At 35.4% G+C, this 23294-nt stretch overlaps 1 protein-coding gene across 4 annotated transcripts in view; it reads left to right on the top strand.

Moving 5' to 3' along the window:
• The window catches only part of LOC108500363 (contactin-associated protein-like 4), a 202462-nt gene that overhangs the window by 136923 nt on the left and 42245 nt on the right, over nt 1–23294 (top strand). For all 4 annotated transcript variants that reach the window (XM_017821229.1, XM_017821228.1, XM_017821230.1 and 1 more), the window contains exons 7-11: nt 1254–1397; nt 3263–3524; nt 8258–8407; nt 13745–13916; nt 21321–21427. In XM_017821229.1, the coding sequence (XP_017676718.1) occupies nt 1254–1397; nt 3263–3524; nt 8258–8407; nt 13745–13916; nt 21321–21427 (835 nt within the window). The remainder of the gene's footprint in view (nt 1–1253; nt 1398–3262; nt 3525–8257; nt 8408–13744; nt 13917–21320; nt 21428–23294) is intronic.

Raw genomic sequence — 23294 nt, 5'->3', positions numbered from 1 at the left:
GGAACCTGCAGACTTTATTGTACTCATTCCATTTTTTAAGCAGTTTAGAGGAAGATTTCATGCTGTTCCATGTCTACAGTATCTCCTTTCAAAAATATATGCTTAGAATTTCTTAATGTAAAGCACAATATCAAAGTTTGGAGGATCATACCAATTAAAAAATAAAATAACTTCTTGGCAAATCAATATATTTTACTAAATCAATCCATATTGTGAATTAAATTTTCCTCTCTTCTACATGCTATAGTTTGAAGTATGTGTTACCAACGCAAGTAAAAAGAAAGTATTAAAACTTTCAAAAAAGAACAAAATACTGCATTTAGAATTGCTTCTCTGACTATAAGAGTTTCTAAATTTAATAACTTAGTGTATGATATATTTGATTTCGGGGCTTTTTTGGTAAGAAGATTTTAAAAAAATAAGTAAATGTCAAAATTAGAACATACATAGTTAAACTGACCTTTCATACAATGTTACCTGGAATAGCTTTAAAATGAGTGAGCTCAAAAGTTCACTTACTGGCATCCTGTTTCTGGTGGTACTCAAGAGTAGAAACATAACTGAGGTCACCCTCATGGCAATGCTTAGCTGAAATAATTTACTGCTTTCTAACAGCTTCTGCCTCAGGGACTTCTTTAGACAGAGGGATATACTTGAATTTATTAGCTCTCAATGGATTTTTATTAAATCTTCCTGTCTCTTTCTGAAACTAAATATTCCTACAGCACCATACCAAGGAACTGCCAAGGTATTTTGAAAGGGGAAAAAGCACCTCCTTTCATTTGTTTTGAATGTGCCCTAGAATAATTTCATTTGATGCACTCTTGTTGCCTATTATGATAGTTTTATGATGTGCACAGGGTGGAGAAGTCAGGCTCAAATTTCCTAAAGAATTGTTGGTAATTTTCACACTGTTCTGCACTATCTGCATATTCTTGGCCTTGTTGTTCTTCTCCTGGGTTTTGCAGCTGTAATGGACCCTGAAAACTGATCTAAGCCACTGTTAAGAGACATCCTCAGAAGAAAAAAAAAGTCAACATTTCAGAGTAATTTTGTAGGTACATATATTTGATATAGCCTAATTTTTTATTATCTTTTTCTTTTAATCTGTAAATGCCAGAAGTAGCAAGAAGTAGCCAAGAAGCTGCAGATTCATTATTGGCCAGTCTTCGACTTCTGCTCTTAAGTTACAGTCAACTTCTTTCCATAGAAAATTACTTAATAGTATCATTGATTTTTCTTCTCTTTCTAAGCTCAGCTTTGGAGGGATCCCAGTGCCTGGAAAATCAGGGACATTATCACGCAGGAACTTTCATGGGTGTTTTGAAAATATTTATTATAATGAAGTGAACATTATTGACCTGGCCAGGAGGCATAAACCTCAGATCTACTTTGTGGTAAGATATGCAGAGTCAAGAAAGAATAAATAAGCAAAATAGAGAGAAAGGCCACAGCCACTTTCATATCTAATCTGTTAACACACATATCTGGTGAAGTCTACTTTATGTAATGGAAGAAAAATCAAGTAATCAGCTAGTTGGGCTATTTTTCGTTGGTGGGTTTAATGTATTTATTGTGACACAGCCAAGAGTTACATTATCAAAATCTGTTACAGAAGCTGTTCCAACACCAAACCAAATTTTCTCTGTGTTACAAAAGGTTTCCTAGAAATTTTACTAAATCCTTTGTTGTTGGTTTTGATTTGGTGGTTTGTTTTTTCTTTCCCAGTAGTACAAGGGTCATCTCTAAGTGTGATATTTATTTATCAAGTCGCAGGAAATGCAGAGATATTACAGAAATCAGCTCAAAACAATTAAAGAAATATTAATTGCTTTCAAGAGCAATTAGTTCTATTTTGGCTTTCATTTCAATTCAGAATATGAATAATCAAATCTGGTTCTCTATCCTAGAGAAAATCAATGACAGGAATCTCTTCTCATGTGAAACTTGAACGTTTTGAATTGTTGTGCTATTCTCAAAATTGTTTGGGAGATGTTTTATAATGTAAATATTCCAGAAAGTATCTATGTTACCACAGAAGCCTTGACAAATAGAGATTTTGCTTGTGGAATCTGCAAAAGGCAAGTTTTTAGTGTTTAACAAAGTTTATTAATCTGATGACTGCTTTTTCACTAGGGGTCAGTTCATCTGACAATTCATTTCTCACAGCTGAGTTCATAAGACACAGCTTTTACTTATTTGTATATTTTCCTTGAGGAAAATGAAAACAGATAATCTCTAATATCTTGCCATGCCAGGGATTAGTGAGTATTTTTTTAAAATTGATTTTAAAACTTTACTAAGCGGTCAAAATTTTATGTATGATCAAAAGTTTAAACCATCTTTGTGTTGAATAGAAGTCAAGTGTGTTTTAAATTCCAAAGACATTAATCTTTAGTAACCATTTGAACAGAACAAATTAGTTATAGGTCAAATGGCACCAGAGAGTCATCAGATCAAAGTTCATTTTGTATTATTATCAAGCATCATAAAGTATTAACTGACACCAGATGCAAAAATTGCATTATTTCTGTTCCAGATTTCTTATCTACATCATTCTGGACAAGTTAATCTCAAAGAACTCAATCACAGGTTTACCTAAGAAAGGTAAACTTTTGTGCTCCTTTCAGAAGGAGCACAAAATAAAAGCTAGGTGCCTAAACCCAGCTCATGATCTAGTCCACATGGGGCTGTTTGCTCCTGATTTATGAAGTATGTGTTTCACATTTGTAAGTAGCAAGAGTTTGTAGGTGGAATTTTTCGGTTTGTGGAAAAAAATATTGGAGTTATTGTACATCTCCAATTACATTCATTTGGAAAAACCTGCGTCTTGGTCTAGCACAATGGGTTTTTTTCTTAAATTTAAACAATCAGTGCCAAGCTCAATGTTTTTCTCTGCATTTAGACCCATGTAAGTATTTACATACTTATGTGTAAGTGGCATTTTATAAGTGGCATTTTTTCTGACATCCAGAGATTTGTCAAGTCCCAGATGCTTCCTGAGGCTGAGCCAAACTAGAAACAAGGCAGTTCTGTCTAACTCCTGAAGTACCATTAAATCAACCATGTGATTTAGGAATAAATAAAGGCAGATAAATCTATTTTCTGGTCAAACAGCTACATAAACTTTGCCCAAAGTGATGATGTTCATATTTGATTTTTAGACTAATGCATTCAAACATCATATTCACCATGTTTTGAAACTTTGCAGTTTCCGCAGAAAAATTCTCACAACTCTTCCCAATGTTTCATTTCTTCCTAGGGCAACGTGTCTTTCTCATGTTTAGAGCCACAGGTGGTTCCTGTTACATTCCTGAGCCCCAGCAGTTACCTGGCACTGCCAGGCATGTCAGGGCAAGACGAGGTGTTTGTCAGCTTCCAGTTTCGCACTTGGAACAAGGAGGGACTTCTGTTATCCAGCAAACTGCACCGGTCTTCAGGTGGTTTCCTCTTATACCTGAGTGATGGGAAAGTTAAAATCAGTCTTCATAAACCAGGAAGAGTGCTGAGTGACATCACCGCAGGTAACAGAAATTAAACAAAAAAAAAAAATCCAAGGCTCCAAAGCATAAAAAAATAGCTTATGAAAAGTCATTTGAATTAGTACCTACATCCTTGACTTGTTTTTGTGGTTAGTATGTGTGCAACTACACTTTACTTGTGTGAATTGTGAACCCAGTTCTTTCTAAATGCTTTCTTTTCTCTCAAACATGTTTATTCTTCTTTTCCCCATGAATGAGTAGAAATTACTTGCAATAATGTTGAATGAAAAATTGAGTTCTCAGCTTAACCTGCATATTGTATGTACAGCTCATGTGTATAATCTGGGAAAATGAAGCAGCTTCATCAGCTGCGAAGTGTAAGCAACTTAATCACTTATTCTGTCAAGCTAAGACATTAAGATGTTTTTCACCATTTGTCAGTGCCTTCACAAGGCATCAAGTAACTATTTTTTCTGCAAAGGTACACATCACTATAAATATTATGTCTTTTATTTTATAGAGTTCTCAGTTGCAGAGATGTCCATTAAACAGAGACAGTGCGTGTGCAATACTAAATTGTGTCTGAGAAAGATAGGGCAAGTTTGAGACTAAAAAAAAAATTTAAAAAAAAAGGAGAACTCGAGGAAACTGAAACCTCAGAGCTAAAGGGTCACTTTTGTAGTTAATTTTGTGACATATGAGAGCAGGACAGAGCTGACATCATCTCTATTTTTCAGTACTTTTTAAAAGATGTTGAGGATAAGTGACATCACTATATGCCAATATTAATAGCTTCACCTATCAGCACTTCATCAGTGGTACATGATTCCCTGACATTCCATGAGCCGTCTGAGAATTTCTCATCCTTTATGCAAACAAATTGAATTTCGCCCTTTACTTGTAGATGGATAAAATGATCATTTCAGAATGAGTTCTCAGACAGGAAAACCGGTACAATAGAAATTAGGTGGATAAATGAGATTACAAAGGATATATGAAGATTAAGAAATTTTAGTCTGGGATTAGAGTAGCTTCTGTATGGATGAAGATGACCAGAGCCCACTAGCTGGAGGAATATATCAGAGTAGAAAAGGTGAATTTGGATGCAGGAAAAAAAACATTTATGATATCCAAAACATTAATCCATCTTAGATTTATTTAGACCTGTACACAAGCGTGTATGTCTCATTTCATATCCACAAAGCAGAATATTATCAAGGAAAAGAAACCAAATTAGTTCCAGTTATCTAATGTGCACAGTGAATTCACAGGTAAAAAACAGGTAAGAAACCTCCAAACCAGTTATCCTCAGTACAAACATAAGATAAGAATCCCTTAATCTTAGTTCCATGACCCTGTTTCTTTTAGATTGATTTCTTACTTCAACTCCTCTCACAAAATGTAGACTCCCATGAGATGAGGGGGGGGAAAGAAAGAAGGGGAAAAAAGGTTAAACATAACTCTGAAGCTCATTAGGTTTGTACAGGTGCATAATGATTAAAAGTAAAATTTTAAACCACTGATTATTTTAACTCAGAAAAAGAGTGTAAGACAGTAATGACCACAGATAATGTTGAAATTTCCATAAATGCTTTGATCCTCTTCCTGTGGGTGATAATAGGATCGGCCCTGCTATTTGTTATAATCTAAAATAACTGATGCACTAAGAGTACCATTTCAATGACAAGAGATTTCCCCAGGCTCACCATTTGAAAATGTCAATTCCTCAGTAAGAATGTCAGTGGCAGCTAATTAGTAGTGATGAATTTGGTTTTTTAGGAGCTATTTCAATTGGTGTTCAATTAGGTGATGCATGTTAAAGAAACTATTGCCATGAATTGTCATTTTAAGAGACCAGCTGAAGTGCTGACACTTTTAACAGCTTCTATTGCACATAGAGCAATTTATTGAATTTCAAAGCTGCAACACAATACATAAAGTATTAGCTTAAAGCATCCCAGAATAAATTTTGACATTCTATGCTGAAACAGAATTTGATGTTCTCATGCTAGGTTAAGCTTACTGTTCATAAAGTCTAACAGGAGGAATTATGTTTGTGAAGGCAAAAAAACTAGTGCAAAATCATATTCTCTTCTGAAAAAGAATTTGTCTTTTCCTTGAGGTTTTGAAGTGTTTATTTTAGCACTCACTGAAGCAATTCAAGCCTGCATTTGGAGATTGAGTAATTAAATTGTGGATGGCTGGACAGGTTTGCTCCCCTACAGGCAAGGAGTTATGACTGGACTTTCACATACACACACACACACACATGTAATACTTGGTAATTAAACCAGAGCATATTTCCTTGTGCACAGTTCTTAAATTCATTATCCTGTGTTTTTTGAGAATTTTTTTGACCTTATAAAACCGAGGAGAATGGCATGTTAATTCACAAGTAATTAACATATAATAAAATCTGTATCCTTCTTTTACAGATGTTATTTAATATCTTTCCTTTGTAGCCTCTTTTGTAAGCTGGTCATCAAATATTCACAAAGAAATACCATGGATTTAAAAAAAAAAAGGAATCAACCCAAAGTTAATTTGTGTTGCATGATGAGACCAAATTGAATTACAACATCTGTAAATAGTAGATCTTATTACCCGGTTTCCTCTATGACCCTCTATTTCTATCCAGTTTTTAATTTCTATGCAGCTTTTAATTAATTGATGTTAATTAATTAACATCAAATAATTGATATTATTGCATTTGGAGGTTATACTTCAGTCTTATCTATAAATTGTTTTCTCTAATTTTTTTTGTTTGTTTCTCACTGATCTCTTGATAAATTTTATACACTGTATTTTTATGCCATTGTTCTGCAAGATGTCCCATAGACCTTTTTTAATATTTAGATTTAAAATTATGGAACTACTGAGAATAAATGGATATCTTGTTTAGCAGCTACTTCATTACGTACTAAAAAAAAAAAAAATAATTGCTATGTTTTCTCACTTCTGTCTGGTAAAATGTTTTTACAACTCATGATAGAGCACCAGAAAATATAATTTTCAGATGGAATATAGTCCATTGGCCTCCACCATTTTGATGTTGTACCACTTCATGGCTCCACACAAGCAAATTTGTAAATGTGAATTCAATCAGTACTTAAAATCAGTACTTAAAAGAAGGTCTATAATAAGAACAGAGACAGAGTTTTTTTGGTTTGTTTTTGTTGCTGTTTTTCTTTTTTCCCCCCCTGGGATCTGTAGTGGTAGGACAAGAGGGTAACAATTTTAAATGGAAACAAACTAGATTTAGGTGTTCATAATGTTTTCACTCCTGTAAATGTTCAAGTTTGTGTTGCATGGGGTTTTGAGCAACCTGATCCAGTAAAAGCAGTCCCCACAAAGAGCAGGGAGACTGGACTAAATAATTTTTAAAGGTCACTTCCAGCCCCAAATGCTATATGATTCTATGATTCTTTGAATTCTAAAGGGAAAAATAGTGTATTGAAGAGATATGACTGAAGAAAACATCATTCACTTGAAGGACCTCCTTGAGGTTGAGGATAAAGCAAATTGTTTAATGTTTCTTATTACATGTTCCCTAATAAATACACTGATGGAAGTATGATAGATAGAAAAAAAATGATAGAAAATGTGTGTAGGATTAATATTATCTTAAATGTATTAGAGATATTATCTAGGTGGTAGTTCATCTGAATTTTGATGCGTTTCTAGGGTTTATCTCTTGATTGTATGATGATCTTGTATTTAGGTTGTGGTAGTTAACAATCTATGGATCCTAGTTATGCTGGAATTTAGCTCTTTGAACCTTCTCATCTTTCTCTTTTTATTTCCTTTCCATCTGTTTGAATGAGTCTCTTAACTGATGGACTGCTTCTGCAGCATATGCAACACATTCTAGGGAGGAGCATATAAATACATGAAATTTCAAGTGGGAAATCACAGATCACAAATCACACGCACTCTGCAGTCAAGAAAAGACTTTGCATAATTCAAAGGTTGTATTCTTTGTTCTTCACTGAAAGAAGTACCTCTACTCTGAAGAATGTTCAGGAACGTGATTGACTTAAAGCACTTGTTAAAGATAATAATGTGGTTACACACTTCCCTGTTTAGAATGTATTTAATTATGTATACATAAGTACTTTCCAGAATCAGAGCTACAGGTTTATTGCTTTGTGGTACCTTACACCTACACAGCCAGAGGTAATGAAAATTTGTGTTAGAGCCTAAACTCTCAGAATATTTTCCTGTACATGTCCAATAAAAAAGAGAGCTGAAAGAAAAATTGTCTTGTGACATTAACATGACAGCTACTGAAGCTTTTATCATCTACAGGATTTTGCTACTTTGCTGTGTTTTAACATAATGACTATTTTTTATTTTAAAATAGGAAGAAATTCTTTGTAACAGTGCAGTAAAAATATGCATGATGTGTAAAATACTGTATCAGCCATCACAATGATGTCTTAATGATAACCTCCTTAGATTGAGAGGATAGTTTTCTCAGTCATTACATTAAATGGATATATTACAGATAATTAGGGGCATTACTACAGTAAGGATTATTCACTGAAGTACTTTTATTTTTTATTTGTCAAATGTGAAGCAAGGTTCTGTCTTGACAAAAGACACTTGTGCTTATTAATTCTTTTTCAATTCGCTTTCACTTGTAGATTTTATGTGGGCTATGATTGCTCTGTCAGTCCCTCCTCCTTTCAAGACTGTAACACTTAGGTAGTTTAACAAATAGTGGAAGTCTACACTTAATTTATTTAATATTGACTTTTAAATTTCATTTCCAGGTGCTGGATTAAACGATGGCCAGTGGCATTCTGTCTCTCTCTCTGTCAAAAGGAATCGTATCAGTGTGACGGTGGACAGTGACATGACCTCATCTGCTCATGCCTCCACACCTCTGCAGATTTTTTCAGGAGATGTTTTCTACTTTGGAGGTGAAATATGTTGCTTATTTATGTTTACAATATCCCACACATCTAATCAAATGACAAGAACTGTTTTGTTTGCCTCAAGTCTTCTTTGCCTAGCTTGGTTATCTTTCAAAGGGTCTGGGTTTTTTTCAGGTGTTGTTACGATGTTGTGAGTTTCTGTTTGCTTAAAATTTTACCATGTTGGCTAGAATAAATCACCATCCTAAATCCTTGGTCACTTTTTCGATCATCATAACTTGCATCATGCTCTGATAATTGAATATAGTCTGGCTGGCAACCAAAAAGACACACAAAGGTTTTTCTTGCTGCAGACTTATTGTTTTGTTGAATAAATTTTTTCGAGAATCTTCCACTGGGATTACCTCAAGTTTTCACCTTAAGTGAATGTTTACTTACCTGTGCAAATATCCTCTTTATATGATAGACTCTTTTATCTTTTTTTTTTTAACAGTGACACAACTTTTCTATGTTTGAAGAATATAATTTGTACCTAAAAAAATGACACTTAGCTATCTCCATTTTGTCATTTTGTCATTAATGACGTGTTGTAACTGATAGAGTTGAGCAGGTTGTTATATGTAATTCTATTGAGAATGGACTACATAGTAGCAATGATAAACAGCATCTGAGTGCATTATTCAATACCAGACTAATGCTTCAACTATTTATTAACAAATCTCAAATTTCTGAGAAAGCTGAAGAATGTCTGCAAACCAAATGAGTATTGACCAAGTCATTTTCCACAGATCACATCCCTTGAAAGAATAGGTTTTGAATAAATTCTGTGCTCACAAGCAGACTCCAAGTACAGTAACTGCTACATGAACATCCACATGACTTTTTGCATCTGGCATCTACAGTTCTCTACTAAAGATACCTTGAATAGTGCCTTCTATGTTGCTTCTGGTTCCCAAACCTCTGATCAGGTGATTATCCCCATTGCGGGGTTGATGACACAGGTGAACAGATCAGGAGGGATGTGGGCAGTTACAAAGAGCACCATTATTCCATTAAGTTATACAAGGACATTCGTATTTGTCTTTTTTAATTCCAAGAACATTGAAAGTACTGTCTGTCTACCCCTCAGATTCTCTGATTTCAGCCTTATAGCTGAAATCTGCAGCTTGTGCACATCATACAAAGTTTGGGAGTACTAGTAGTGGGTTTCTGAGTTTACAAAAATTGTTTATTAAAACGTTATGGCACATAATACTGTCAAAATGTAGACAATGAATACTGGCTTTCTTTCTAAGTTTATATGAATATTTACCATGTTTCTTTGTGCTGGTTGTTAAAAATATGAGTATCAGCCTTCCAGGAGACATGTCCTGGGGACATGGTGATTAGTTTACCTGTTTTAATGAATACAAGGTATGCAGGAAACGTGTATGCTTAACTAGGAAAATGTTTAATAAACATAGAAATACTTTAATGTTATATCAGCAAATTTCTATTCCTGCTATCATCAAGGATCTACAACCTCTCTAATTCATGGAATGATAAGTCATTGCAACTATAAGGGAAAATGGGACTATTTAATATTGCAATAAGCACATAATGTAAATTTCATGATTAAAGGATTTATTCTTATCTTTAATACCCAGTCTACAATTATAAAGAAACACAATTTCATTAACATTAATGGTATTGTCTTTTCTCTAACAGAACCAGAAGACAAATTTGAAAAGAGAGACACCGAGAAAAATATCTGAGACAAAATTTTGTAAAATACCTAATTGTAAAAGATATATAAACTTTTTAACTGCTTTCTCTGTCCTTTTTTATTTGTTTTTTTTATAAATATGAACTCCGCTGGAAGTTCCTCATTCCTAAACGGACATCATATTTTTCACCATAAATGAAAGAATTTATGTTACCATTCAACTGTAGAATGCTGTAAAGCACATAATTAGACCTATAATTGATTTGTTTAACTGTGTGTGGTGCTGGAAACTTACTGTGTTCTTATGTGGACTTTTGCAAGTCCTTGGATTTGTTGTTCTTAAAGCAATATACCAACTAGATAATGAATATTTTCCTGTAGAAAGGTTATAATTACTTTGAACAGTTTGGTTCCTCAACAGAATAAAACACACTGCAAACTTACTGAGATGTTAAATTTAGGGTTTAGTTCATTTTCCAAGTTATATTTCTCAAAAAGATATCTATACTATTTAGGTTGTTGTACACTCATTTGAATATATTTACTAATTTCCACTATCATTTTGTTTTTCTGTATCATAAACCTCTGCAGTGCCTTTACTGAATTTCAAAAGTACCCATTAGCTCTGTGAAACAAAGAAGTGTCTTAAAACTCACTTCTTCCTAACATCATGAAACAAGGTCTTCAAAGCTCTGAACCAGAGGGCAGTATTGTTTGACTAAGATCAAAGGATGACCCTTGCACATCATTCCAGAAGCCATACTATCCCTTGGAAGAAGTCCAAAATAAAACTCTTCTAAGCATTTGTAGTGCAGTGTTTAGCTGCCACTGGGAAAAACTGCTCAATGGATATGGTTTAAATCAAGTCAGGATCAAAGCAATTTATTGATTTATTAACAGTGCTTAATTAGTGAACAGTGAACAGTGCTTAATTAGGCAATCAGTGAGCAAGGCATTTTGGGGGCAGCAAGGCAATAGATAAACCACAATATTAGTTACTTACAGACTGCTATTCAAAGGTTGAACTGGACATTCAGATGTTATGTAGTCTAACCCTCTGTTCTGTACAAGCCTGATTAGATCAGAGGTACAGGGCTCTGAACAGCTCCAAGGATGGAAATCACAAGACTTCTCTGGGCAAACCATTCTCATATTGACCACCTTCACAGTGAAAACACTTGTTGCTCGTGTCTGATCAGAATTTGCCAGCTTTTGATTTTGTCCTTTGCCTGTTGTCCCGTCACTGTGCACTTTTGGAAGTGGTCTTGCTCCATCTCCTCTGTGTCATCTTATCAGATGGCTTTATCTTCTTAAGGCTGAGCAGGCCCAGATCTTTCAGCCTCTCCTCGTAAGTACCTTCAGCTTCCCAGCTGTCTTGGAGCCCTCCAGTGGCCTCATTCCAGGACATTGATGTCTTTCCTGTACTGGGAAGCCCAGAACTACAGCACTCCATGTATAGTCTCACAAGTGCCATATAGAGGGAAGGACCACTTCCCTCTGGCTGTGCTCTTGATAATACATCCCAGAATTTCATTGGCCTGCTGTAATGCAAGGGCACGTTCCTGGCTCATGATCTGTTCAGTGGTCTCTGGGACCCCAGGCTTGTCTCTGAGCAGTTATCCTCCAGCTTGGATAGTTACATGGACTTGTTCCATCTCAGATTAAAAACCCTGATCTTGTTCTTGCTGATGGCATTCCTGTCACCTTGTTTTTCCAGCCTCTGAGCTGTAGCCCTGCTCGCCAACATTTGATCCCTGCCCCCAATTTGGTATCAGTCACAGGCTTGCTGAAAGTTTACTCTGTCTCATCACCAAGGTCATTAATGAAGATATTAAACAGTGTGAGTACCTACTGACCTCTGAAGAACCTTCTGTTCATCACCTGGACTTTACCTCATCATTTGTCTGCTTAACCCACCCATCTACCCTGAATCTGGAGATAGGGACACTATACAAAACTGTATAGTTTTTGCTAAAGTCAAGATATGCAATGCTCACTGCTCTCTCTTTGTCTGCAGTGCTTGTCACTTCAGCAAAGAAAACAAATACCTTGGTCAGGCATAATTTAGGTTTGAAGTCAAAGTTAACCAGTTAACTTCTCGTCCTTTACGTGCTCAGAAATGGCTTCTAAGAGGCTTTGTGAATTTGTAGGGCCTGCAATGAGCCTAACTGCCCTCTAGTTTCTTGTAGATGTGTGTAACTTCTGCCTTTTCCAATCACCAGGGCATTCAGCAAATAGCCAGGACCCTTTGAAGGTTAAAATGTTAACAAATTCACAATGACAATGGGAATAGTTGAAATGGCATCGACCAGCTCCTGCAGTACCCTCAGAAGCACCCTGGGCTCATTCTTCCTTTATTGTGGGCACTGCATTCCTTTTTCATACTGTTCTAGGACACGGGAAGCCTAAAGATTAGTTTCATTAGTGAAGAAAAAAGCCTTGGAGGAAACAGTTCTTCACAAGACTTGTCACTAGGTCTCCTGCCCCATGGATTAGTGCATCCAGAATCTCTTTAACCTTCCTTTTGCTACTGTTGCACCTACAGAAACCTTTCTGTTGCACTTCGACTTCTTTGATAAGTCTTAACTCCACCTGGTTTCCTAACTACACTCCCAGATATGCAGGGAATGTCTTTGTATTCCCCTCTACGTCCCTGCTACCACATTTTGTGTACTTTCCTCTTGTGTTTGCACTCACTCAGGAGCTCCATGATTATGTTTGCAGGCCTTATGCCACACTTACTAAACAATTTTGATATCACTATGGACTTTCCTTATGCTTTAGAGGGCTTTCTGTTGAAAACTATTCAACCCTCTTGCTCTCCAAGGGAATTTCTAATGGTATCCTTCTAAACAAGGTCCTGAACAGAACAACTTTGGCTCTTCTGAAATTCAGGGTTGTAATTCTGGTTTTTTGGTTGTTTTTTTTTTTTTTTTNGTTTGCTTTTTTTATTTTTTTTGGGGGGAATCGTCTTCGTCCTTTATTTTTTTTTTTTTTTTTTACTTTAAATCATATTCATCAAAGAAAAAAATTCAGGGTTGTAATTCTGGTTTTTTGGTTGTTTTTTTTTTTTTTTTCTTGCTCACCTCTTTGTGGTTCATAAACTCCAAAGCCTCATGTTTGCTGTAACCAAGACTGCCCTTGACCTTCACATTTTCAGCCATTTTTAACTTGTTCATGAGTAGCAAAGTCCAGTGGAGAATCTCTCCTGGTTGAGTCATTGATGATCCGCACTGAGAAATTCTCTTCAGTACTTTACAAAATCTTGACAGTTGATAAAATAAAATGGCTGTACTTAGTAAATAATTTTTGTCTTGATTTCAATTGTGACTTAAAACTTGGTCAAGCCATGTGACCTTGTAATCTAATCTAATTTTGTGACTAAGATCTCCCAATCAATCTGTTCATACCTGATTCCATTCACTGCCTTGGAACTGTTGCTTAGGTTATCCTTTACCAAAAATTTTAGTGATGTTTTTGCATATGCTTTAAAACCAGTGAGACTGCTGAGAATTATTTCATTATAGTCACACAATCATGCATAATCAGAAGGCAAAAGTCTTCTACCCATGAAGTTTAAAACATATGGAGATTATGAAAGTTCAGTCTACTTTTGGAATATGTAATTTTTTCAACAAAGTATTTCTTTTCAGCTCCAGTTTCTATTCTTCTTTCAGGCTGTCCTAGAAGTGGAAATGTTTCTGAATGTAATACCTCACTTGGTGGTTTTCAAGGATGCATGAGGCTCATTTCCATTGGTAACAAAGCAGTGGATATGATCTCAGTTCAGCAGAATGGTTTTGGCAATTTCAGTGATCTTCAGATAGATTTGTGTGGCATTACGGACAGGTAAGAACACAATGTTTACTCATTTATTTATTTATTTCAATGTTCTCTTTGTTATACTGGTTTGATGACGAAGAACAGTACAGTTACAAAATAGCATGGTGCTTCTTTTGTAAGAATAAATGCAGAATACTTAGCACAGCAAATAGACTTCTGTGTGCCACAAATAAAATTAAACCAACTTTGTTTAAGATTATTTTTTGTTTCTGACAAATTTTAAATGTCTTTCTTTTCAAGTAAAGCTGCAGACACGAATCCTCTCCTGTGACATGAGTCCCACCCACCCTTTTAAATGCTATGTTTTTACAAGTTATTGCTGTTTCCTATATTCTGTCCATCAGGAACTCAATAGATAGTATCCATCACAGTGAGTGAGCAATCTCCTTTTAGACTATGATCAGAACTAATCTCATAAATTGCAATTGAATCCGCCCAAAAGACTGCCCAGAGACATTTTTTTATCTTTAGGCAGCAAGGTATTTGTTTATTCAACGTTGGGAGCAAGCCAGCTCATGCTGGACAAACTTGCTCTACTTGAAAGTGCAAAACTAAGCCATTTTATACACTTTAGATCCATGGTTACATCATTTATTATACATATTAATAAGCAGACTGGTCTCTGGGCAGAGTCTTTCCAGACATGCCCAGTCTTCTACTGTGGGGTCTTCTCCTCAAAGCCTTCATCCCTCTGGTGGCCGCCATGGACGTCTTCCTCAATTTGACCTCTTCAATCAGGTGACCTGAATTCTTCAAGCTTGCAAAATCCTGGCTCTGGGCCTTCTAGATCTTATTCAAAGGTCTGGTTTACCTAATTTATTACTGTGTGTGTACTACTCCTATTCTTTCTATAATAAGGCCTTTGGTGCAGTGATCAGAACAGAACATGATATGAACCAGTGCTCCTAAAATGTTCTTCCAGCAACACAGGTATTGGGGTTTGTTAGCAGGCCAAGATATCTCAGTTAACTCTTTTAGGCCTGGCTCCTGTTTCACAATTAGCATCTGACAGAGTAACTAGTTGAAGTGTCTCCCTCCACAGGGAGGAAAGACTTATATACCTTCCTGGAAGTGGAAATGTTTGATAGAAAGACATTGCTGGAGCTCAGTGAAGAGAAAGCAGAGGGGGTGTTGCAGAACAAGAGGCTGCTGAGAAGAGGAGCAGCCACATGAACAGGCAGCAGCTGAACTTTTCTTCTATAGACTCCGGAGATTGCAGTCACAGGCATCTCTGCAAAGTCTACTTTAATCCAAACGTGGTTTTCTTGTAAGGCCGTACTGAAACGACACAACAGGCAGGGGAATGATGTGCTTGTAAACACTTCTCCCTCACTTTCTGTATTTCTAGTCCTCATAAAGTGCCTTTTGATCTAGCAAAGTATGGCCTTTGAATTATAAGACTTTCAAAAATTACTTTCTTTGGGAAAAACACGATAGGCAGATATCTTCTTCAAAACCATAGCCAACCTATGGCTACACAGACCTGTTTCTGTGACCTGCTTTCAATTCATAGAGATAACGCAGTGTACAGCTGTCATGGTTGTTATTTTGGAGGCAGGCACAGCTCCTTGTAGATCAAAGACAAAAAAGAAAACCAACTATTTCTTTACCTAATTGTTCATAAAAGTTTAAGGAAAGAAACCACCAAAAAAGACAATAGAAGTTTTGCCTACAATGTGATCCTTTCGATTGTGTTGTAATGTGTATTCTCATTAATATTTCAACAGCTTTCACATATTAAAAACATACACAGTTTTCATATATAGATATATATATTTATATGTATCTATATATATCTATATAGAGATATAGATATGATTCTTGTGCTAATTTTATCCCTTACTGAACTAATCCTGACTTTGCAGTAGGAACTCAGTGTGATAGACATATGCCAAAACAGAGTTTGCCTTCAGTCAAAACTTACTGTATGACTTGCTAGGGACTTGTATTTGGAATGCAGCATACAGTCACATTTTTTTTAGCTTTCTTGCAAACTACTCCTTTAGGCTGAACCCATTTTTATATGCAGTGATTGCAGTTTTCAGCTATGAGTGACCATAACATGTAATTTTGTACATACGGGTTTTTGTGTGTATAAATATGCATACAACCACTCTGTGAATCTCAATATATAGAAAAAATCCAGCATTACTTCCAGTATCTCAAGTGTCATAATACTTCTCTTTAATTCAATGCAAATTCAATTTATTCGGAACTGCACCCTTCCCTTTTAATTACTGTTTTTATTGTTTTTAAGCACTGAATCAAAGAGCTTAGTTTTTTTATATAGTCCCTCCTCATGTTTTTTATTTTGCTGAACTTTTATAGCACATAAAGGTAGTTACCATGTTCATTTGTGTCAATACCACTGCCATCTGTTTTGTTGCGGGGTTTTTTCCTTTCAATAAGGACTTGTGTAAGACACTTAAACCTCCCAGCCACAATCTTTTCAAAGTGTTTTTATTACTTTCTGACACTGTGTTGACCCTTTTTTTTTCTTTTAACTTTATGTTACTTTCAAACTTCATCAAAATTATATGTGTTTTTTCAAGATCAGTGATACCAAAGGGGAAAAAAAAAACTTCCATGGAAATTTTTTTTTATTGGTCTTGTTTTCTCTCTTCTTATATCTTGACTGTTGCACTTTTTTTGCACTGGCTCTGCTAGATTTAGTTTTCATCTCTCAGCATGCTTAGCATATGTCTTCCTAATTTATCAAAATACAATTTTAAGCCACACATTTTTATCAATTTTGTTATCCTCATTATATTTTATTTCAAAATAGAGTGCTTTTAAAAAGCCTTCCTGGTCCTGTGCTATCTTGGTCCTGGGACCAAGTTTCCTCACACAATTATTTCATCATTCCTTTAATTTCTTTTGATATCTGCAGTTCATCAACTGGAACAAATTTATCAAACTAGTTCTACGTCCCAACCTTAAATCCCAGCTGAAATGACACATTCTTCTTTGGCAACATTAAAACTGCTTACATGTATTAAACAATTTTTAACAGGTGTGATCCTGTGCGCATATCATTGGAGAGAAAATATTTTCTTCCTACAATGATTTATACATTCTTTGGTTGCCTTAAGCTAATCGGCACTTTTGGCACTGTGCTCCTGAGGGTAAATATCTCCCCTACAGCTGAGCACAAACAATCCCCTTCTTTGTCTTGGAGTCTTTATGGGAGTCTTTGCATCTCTAATTCTCAATAGCGACGCATGACCCAAATTCTGGAGTTATTGATGGCTTTTGTAGTAGAAATGATGGACCACTAAATGTAGTAGTTTTACCCATTTAAAGGGCAGGAAGGCAAATAAAACTTACTTTTTGCGTAGTGACCTGTCTTTATATGCAGCAGTAAATAAATTGAAAATAACTCTACTGAATCCATGCTTTATCACATATATACACATTTAACATATGAAGAGTATTCTTTATCAGATTTACAGTCCTCATGGACATATGGTTAGCTAACCATTCATTTATTTGTTGAGATATTAGTTTGTCTTCTTTTTATACAAATAAATATTGTACTGGTTTCTTATTTTCAGTTTTCTCAATTCCGTAAACTTTCCAATTCTTCGTCCTGTTCTTAAATTATTTTGACTTTTTCCAACCATCACTCTTCCCATGCCCCTTCATTTAGCAATTTTGTTGCATAATATCTTTCTATATTGTTCTAATGCTCATAGACCTCTTGGACATTCAAGCAATTATTTTCATATATTTCTCCTTAACATATTTTCTCTCATCTCCTTTATCAATATATATTGGTTTAATAACTGCTAATCATACACAAACCATTGACAACATAACTTTAAAGGACACAGTGTCGTTTAAATGCCTTACAAAGTTAGCACATTTAGCCTCTGAAGAGAGAGTACTAGATGAACCTGTCATAATTACATTAAGCCCTACACAGGAACATACAATTGTACAAAAACCAGAATAAATGGCTTTATATGTTTAAAAAAAAAAAAAAGCCAAAAACTGAAATTATGGTTACTGGACAGTTCTCAAATACTTTTTTCTCTCTCTCTCTTTTTTTTTTTTTTAAACTGAAGAATAAAGCAATAATAGAAATTAAAATTGCAGCAATTACACACTCCTTTTAAAGTATCTTTTAGCCATTGTTTGGAACAATGATAAAGAAATAGTGCACAAAAAATGTGGCTAGTTGGTAATTGGCAGACAAAGTTCCTATTTTTTTCCCTTCTTTATCAAAAGTATATTCATATTCTGGATCAGTATTCTCCTCTGTACATTAGTTTATGATTATTAACATCCTGTTGCCTTGGTTTAAAATAGTATCATTTTCAAATGGCTTACACTTAAAAGCATATTATCAAGAAATATGTGACAAATGTTTAATCACCTGTCGCTTTTCTGCTTTTAGCAGCCATGATGATGAATCCAAAAATTACCTCTTACAGATGAAGAATTAGAAATTCTGTTTCAAACATTAGAAATATTTTTGTTAGAAGATTGGTTTCCTCAGAGAAAGCTCTGTTACAAATCCTGCTTTGGGTAGGGCCACAGCATAAAATGTAATTACACGTTAACTTTGATGCAGCTCATGGCTACTTTCTATTAGACATTCTGAGGAAGAGGGAAGATGTGAAATTTAATGTTAAAAGATTTAAATTACACTCTTACCTTGTTTTCACTTTCATAAAAGTTGGTTCAAGCATCACCAATTTCATCTAAGATTTTCATCTTGTGAACACTCTTAAGAAAATTAATTAACAGGGACAGGGAGTCAATAGAAGTAAAGGCCATGTAAATCACTTACAATTTTTGGATAATGATGTCTTTATCGAAAAGGAATAAGACAAGAAATTCTATGACTGAAATGCACACAAGCAGAGCAGCTGTCAGTGGATGCCCTGAAAATCCTGAGTGGTAGTTCTGCTACAAATGTGTATTTTTAATAACTGATAGTTAGTTGTACCCACAGAAAGCTAAATCGAGAAACACTACTATGCATATTTAGGTAATTCCATCGAACAACATATTTAAAATCCAAATTATTGTAAGCCCGGTGCCTAAAGTTTATTTTCAGGTTCCAAAACAGAGCTCATTGAGACATATATCATCTGTTGACTTGTCTTAGGAACACACTCTGTGAGAGAATAGATAAAAGATCAGCTCTTTCACTGGCAAAAAATGTCATAGACTTCCTTGAAGATAGGTGACCTATATCACTTTATTACTTTACTTGTTTTTCACCTGCTACTTCTTTTTTTTTTCTTCCCTTCTGTGAAAAAATCTCTCTTTGTCGTTGCTTATAAACATGAAAGGAAGATAAAATGAGTAGCATGAGGAGTGAATGTATGCAGGCTCTGAATTATTCATAGGGCAGATATGTTAAATGCTGGACTTTCTGCAGTCCTAATTTAATATCCTCCTAAGATTTCTAGCATTAATAAAAAGGTATTTTTAGATCCCGTGAATATTATTGGGCCTATTTATTTTTTTTAAATTTTTTTTGTGGCTAATGTCAACAGTAAAGCCATTTTATACTTTCTCAGCTATATAATGTATACATATACATATGCATATACATATAGATATAGATATACGTATATATATACACATATACATGCATATACCCTTGGTTCAGTTAGAATGTTAACTAATTTCTAAAGTGTTAATTTCTAAACTAGTTAATATTTAGTTAAAGTGTGTCAATCTGTTTCAATATATTTTCTGTTGTATTTATAAAAAAAAGAGTAATTTTTCTTTTTATACCTCATGACTATGTTGTAATTTAGTACAGTGCTGTAAAACATTAAGCAGTGATTATTAAAATTATTTTTTCAGTCAACCACTGCAAACCTAAGAGCAAGTTACCAAAATTCTTCATGTTTCTCATCATATCACCAGAATGGCTTTACCGGTAGTTTACTTGTTGTATTGGAATCAACAAACTGAACTGTTTCTAGAAGTGGTCAGGTTTATTTTTCTAGGTGATTTTTCTAGAAGCTAGAAAGAAATCTATCTTGATGCTTCTTTGTTGTGACACACCTTGCGAAGAAATCCTTTCCGTAGCAAAACTTGCCATTGAATTATCAACTGGCATAAACCTTTCATTAGTTTATCAGCCTCTATTGAATTGCAGACAGTTGAATGGGTAATAAGTAACAAATCTGCAGCTTACACTTTATTTCTGTTCCATTTCACAGCCTTTTTTTGCATAATTAGGATATTTGTTATAAGCAATAGGAATCATGGCCAGGCTTCGTGAACGAAGATTTGGGCAGGGCTCTGCCCACGTTTGTTACAAACACGCTGGTGGCTAAAAAGGCCAATACGAGACAGACACGTCCTGTTGCAAAAGGCACAGCAGGAAGACTCCTTAGGTGGTAAATTCTGCAAGACACGATTCTTTCTGGGTTGTCTTTTCTCCTCAAGGGTGATCCTGCTGCGTTCTCAAAGGCATCAGCAGCGTTACAGATGGTGTGTCTGCAGAGCTCCTGATTGGAGGCCAGAGTAGACCAGTTATGGTGATCAATATGGCCAAGGCTGAGATGTTGTTTCAGGCAGTCCTTGTATCTCCTCTTTGGGGCTCCTCTCTTGCAGCAGCCGGTGACAAGTTCACCATAAAGCAAGATCTTAGGGAGGGGGTGGTTGGTCCTTCATCCTGGAGCCGTGCCCTGCCCAGCACAGCTGTGTTCTCAGCAACATGGCCTCAATGCTTGTGACTGCTGCTTGCTCTAGAACAGATGGATTGGTCACATCATCTGAGCAGTGGATGTTTAGGATTGTTCGGAGGCAGCGTTGATGGAAGCGTTCCAGGAGTCGCAGGTGGTGGCGGTAGATGACCCAGGATTCAGATCCCTATAAGAGAGTAGACAGCACTATGGCTCTGTAAACACTGACCTTGGTACTTTTCTTCAGGTGTTTATTTCGCCAAACTCTTTTATGAAGCTTTCTGAAGGCACTGTATGCCTTTGCTAACCTGTTGTCTGTCTCCCCGTCAATCTCACCATCCGAGGAGATGAGGCTGCCTAGGGAATTAAACTGCTGGACTGATTTGAGCTCTGACTGGCCAGTGGTGGTGTGGGGATGATGGGGGACTTCCTGAGGTGCAGGTTGATGGAGAACTTCTGTCTTCTTTAAGCTGACTTCCAGCCCAAAGAGCTCAGCAGTGTCTGCAAAGCAGGATGTTAAACGCTGCAGAGCTGCTTCTGTGTGGGCAACAAGGGCGGCAATAAGTAGGAATACCAGGGAAGAAATCCTTGTAATTTTCTTGTGCTTGTGTTGACGTGTTCCTTGGTGAACTTGAAGGCTTCCTTCATGCTATTGCACTTCTTTTCCAGGATTTTGCATTTCTTGATAAGTACAAGTGACGTGTAAATGAGCGGAAAATTAAAGAGTGGAAATGCTCTTTGTTTTTCACTTAAGGTGTTTGCCTAATTACTGTGAACATGGTGGGAAGTGCTCACAATCCTGGAACAGCTTCCACTGCAACTGTGCCAACACTGGTTACGAGGGAGCTACTTGTCACTATCGTGAGTCTAAGATGTTTTCCGTTTTCTGTGCTTTTATTTTTGATTGAATTTCTTCACCACAAAACAAACAAACAAATAAACAAAACAAAACAAAAAAACACACCAAAAAAACCCCCCAAACCCTAAAAACAAACAAAAACCACAAAACAAACAAACAAACACACAAAAACCAAAACAAAGCAAAACAAAACAAAACAAAAACCAAACAAAAAAAACCAAAACAACAAAAAAAACCCAACAAAAACCAAACAGAAAACAAACAAAAAAACCAACCAAACTAAACAAAACAAAACAAAACAAAAATCACAAAACAAAACAAAACAAAAAAAACCACATCAAAACCCATTTGTATTGATCATTCATAAAGTATTTTTGGTCCTGGTAAAAACTCACAATTTGGTTCAAGGAAATGCCTTGGGAATTCAAAATAGGTAGCAACAAAAATTCACTGGAAGTTTAACTCTTTGTTTTTCTTTCACATTTTTGTATTTTACTTGAGATGGTCAGTAATATCCTCTCCCGTCCACGTTCTGAATCACCAAATAGTTCAGAAATATGTGAAAAAAAAAAATTTTTATTCATCACAACAATTAATATTCATTTTTTTTTCGGGAGCAGTGGGACTACGTGTTTACGTAGTTTGCTAAGTCAGGAAGTAGATTAGGAGAAAACAAAATAAATAATTAAAAACCTAATTGAAAGTAACATCTTATTTTCACAGGAGTTACTATAAATTTCTACTGCTTTTAGCATGTTTTGGGAAAACAAGTACTTTTGTGTACTTCTAATAATTAGAAAATCTTATGAAATTTTACTGGTAATTTTAAAAAAAATCCGAAGACTGTCTTAATGATCAGATAAATAATTCTCTCCTTATAAGTGGTCCTTATAAAATCTTTACAGTCCTTTGTGGCAACATTTACAAAAATGACGTGTCTACACACACGGGATTTTTTGAGAAATCACTGCTTTTAGAAGACTGCCTATTAAATCTTAATAGCTTAGTTGTGAAGAACACAGTAGCATAAATAATAGCATTAAGAAAAACTGTAACTTAGGGTGCCAATAGTACACCTGCTTTTGAACACCCACAGTGTATAACATTAAACATTTAAGTCCAAGGTAAAGATGAAGGTGATTTGATAGATTACTATCTGAAAAGTCATAAATTGAATCAATTGATGATGCCTATGAGGACAGATGGAGGCTGTGGTTTCCTGATGATTAGGACTCAGTGAGAAATCAAATGATCTGATGAGTTAGCTAACTCTTTTTAATTGTCAAAAGTAAATTAATGAACATTTGAACTTCCTTTGTCGTGTCTAAATTTAACTGAGACTATTTACTGTGAGGAACCACAAAATTCCATTGGAAAATTGCATAAATTGTGCACTCTGAATATTTCAGAGTCAGCAATCTGAGTGAATTGTCTTTTTCATCGGTGTTGCCATATAATGTCTGTAACCAACAGGCAAAAAAAAGAATAGAGAGATCACACTCTTCAAAATCTAGAGTTTTTTTTAAAAAATACCAGCACACCTTTTGGATTACTACACTAATACTTTATATCTTATTTTAAAAATTATTGAAAAAACCTGAATTTATATAAATCAAAATCTTCTAGACTTAATAATCACTGTCAGCTTGGTTTTATTTGTACAGAGCTCATAACTACTTTTTGTTATTAACCTAATGGCTCATTGTTTTTGGCAGAATTTTTTCAAGTCTCAATAATAACTAACAGACCACACAGTTTAATTTTGGAAAGAAAGTCCAGAACATTATGACTGTTCAATAGAAATATAGTGGCTAAGGGAGAATTTAAGCTAATGTGGTCTGGCTGTGGGGTTATGATCAGTTGTGCCTG

Source organism: Lepidothrix coronata, unplaced genomic scaffold (genome assembly GCF_001604755.1).
Source record: "Lepidothrix coronata isolate B3197 unplaced genomic scaffold, Lepidothrix_coronata-1.0 Scaffold89, whole genome shotgun sequence".
NCBI lineage: Eukaryota > Metazoa > Chordata > Aves > Passeriformes > Pipridae > Lepidothrix > Lepidothrix coronata.
This window is presented reverse-complemented; position numbering and strand designations above follow the sequence as displayed.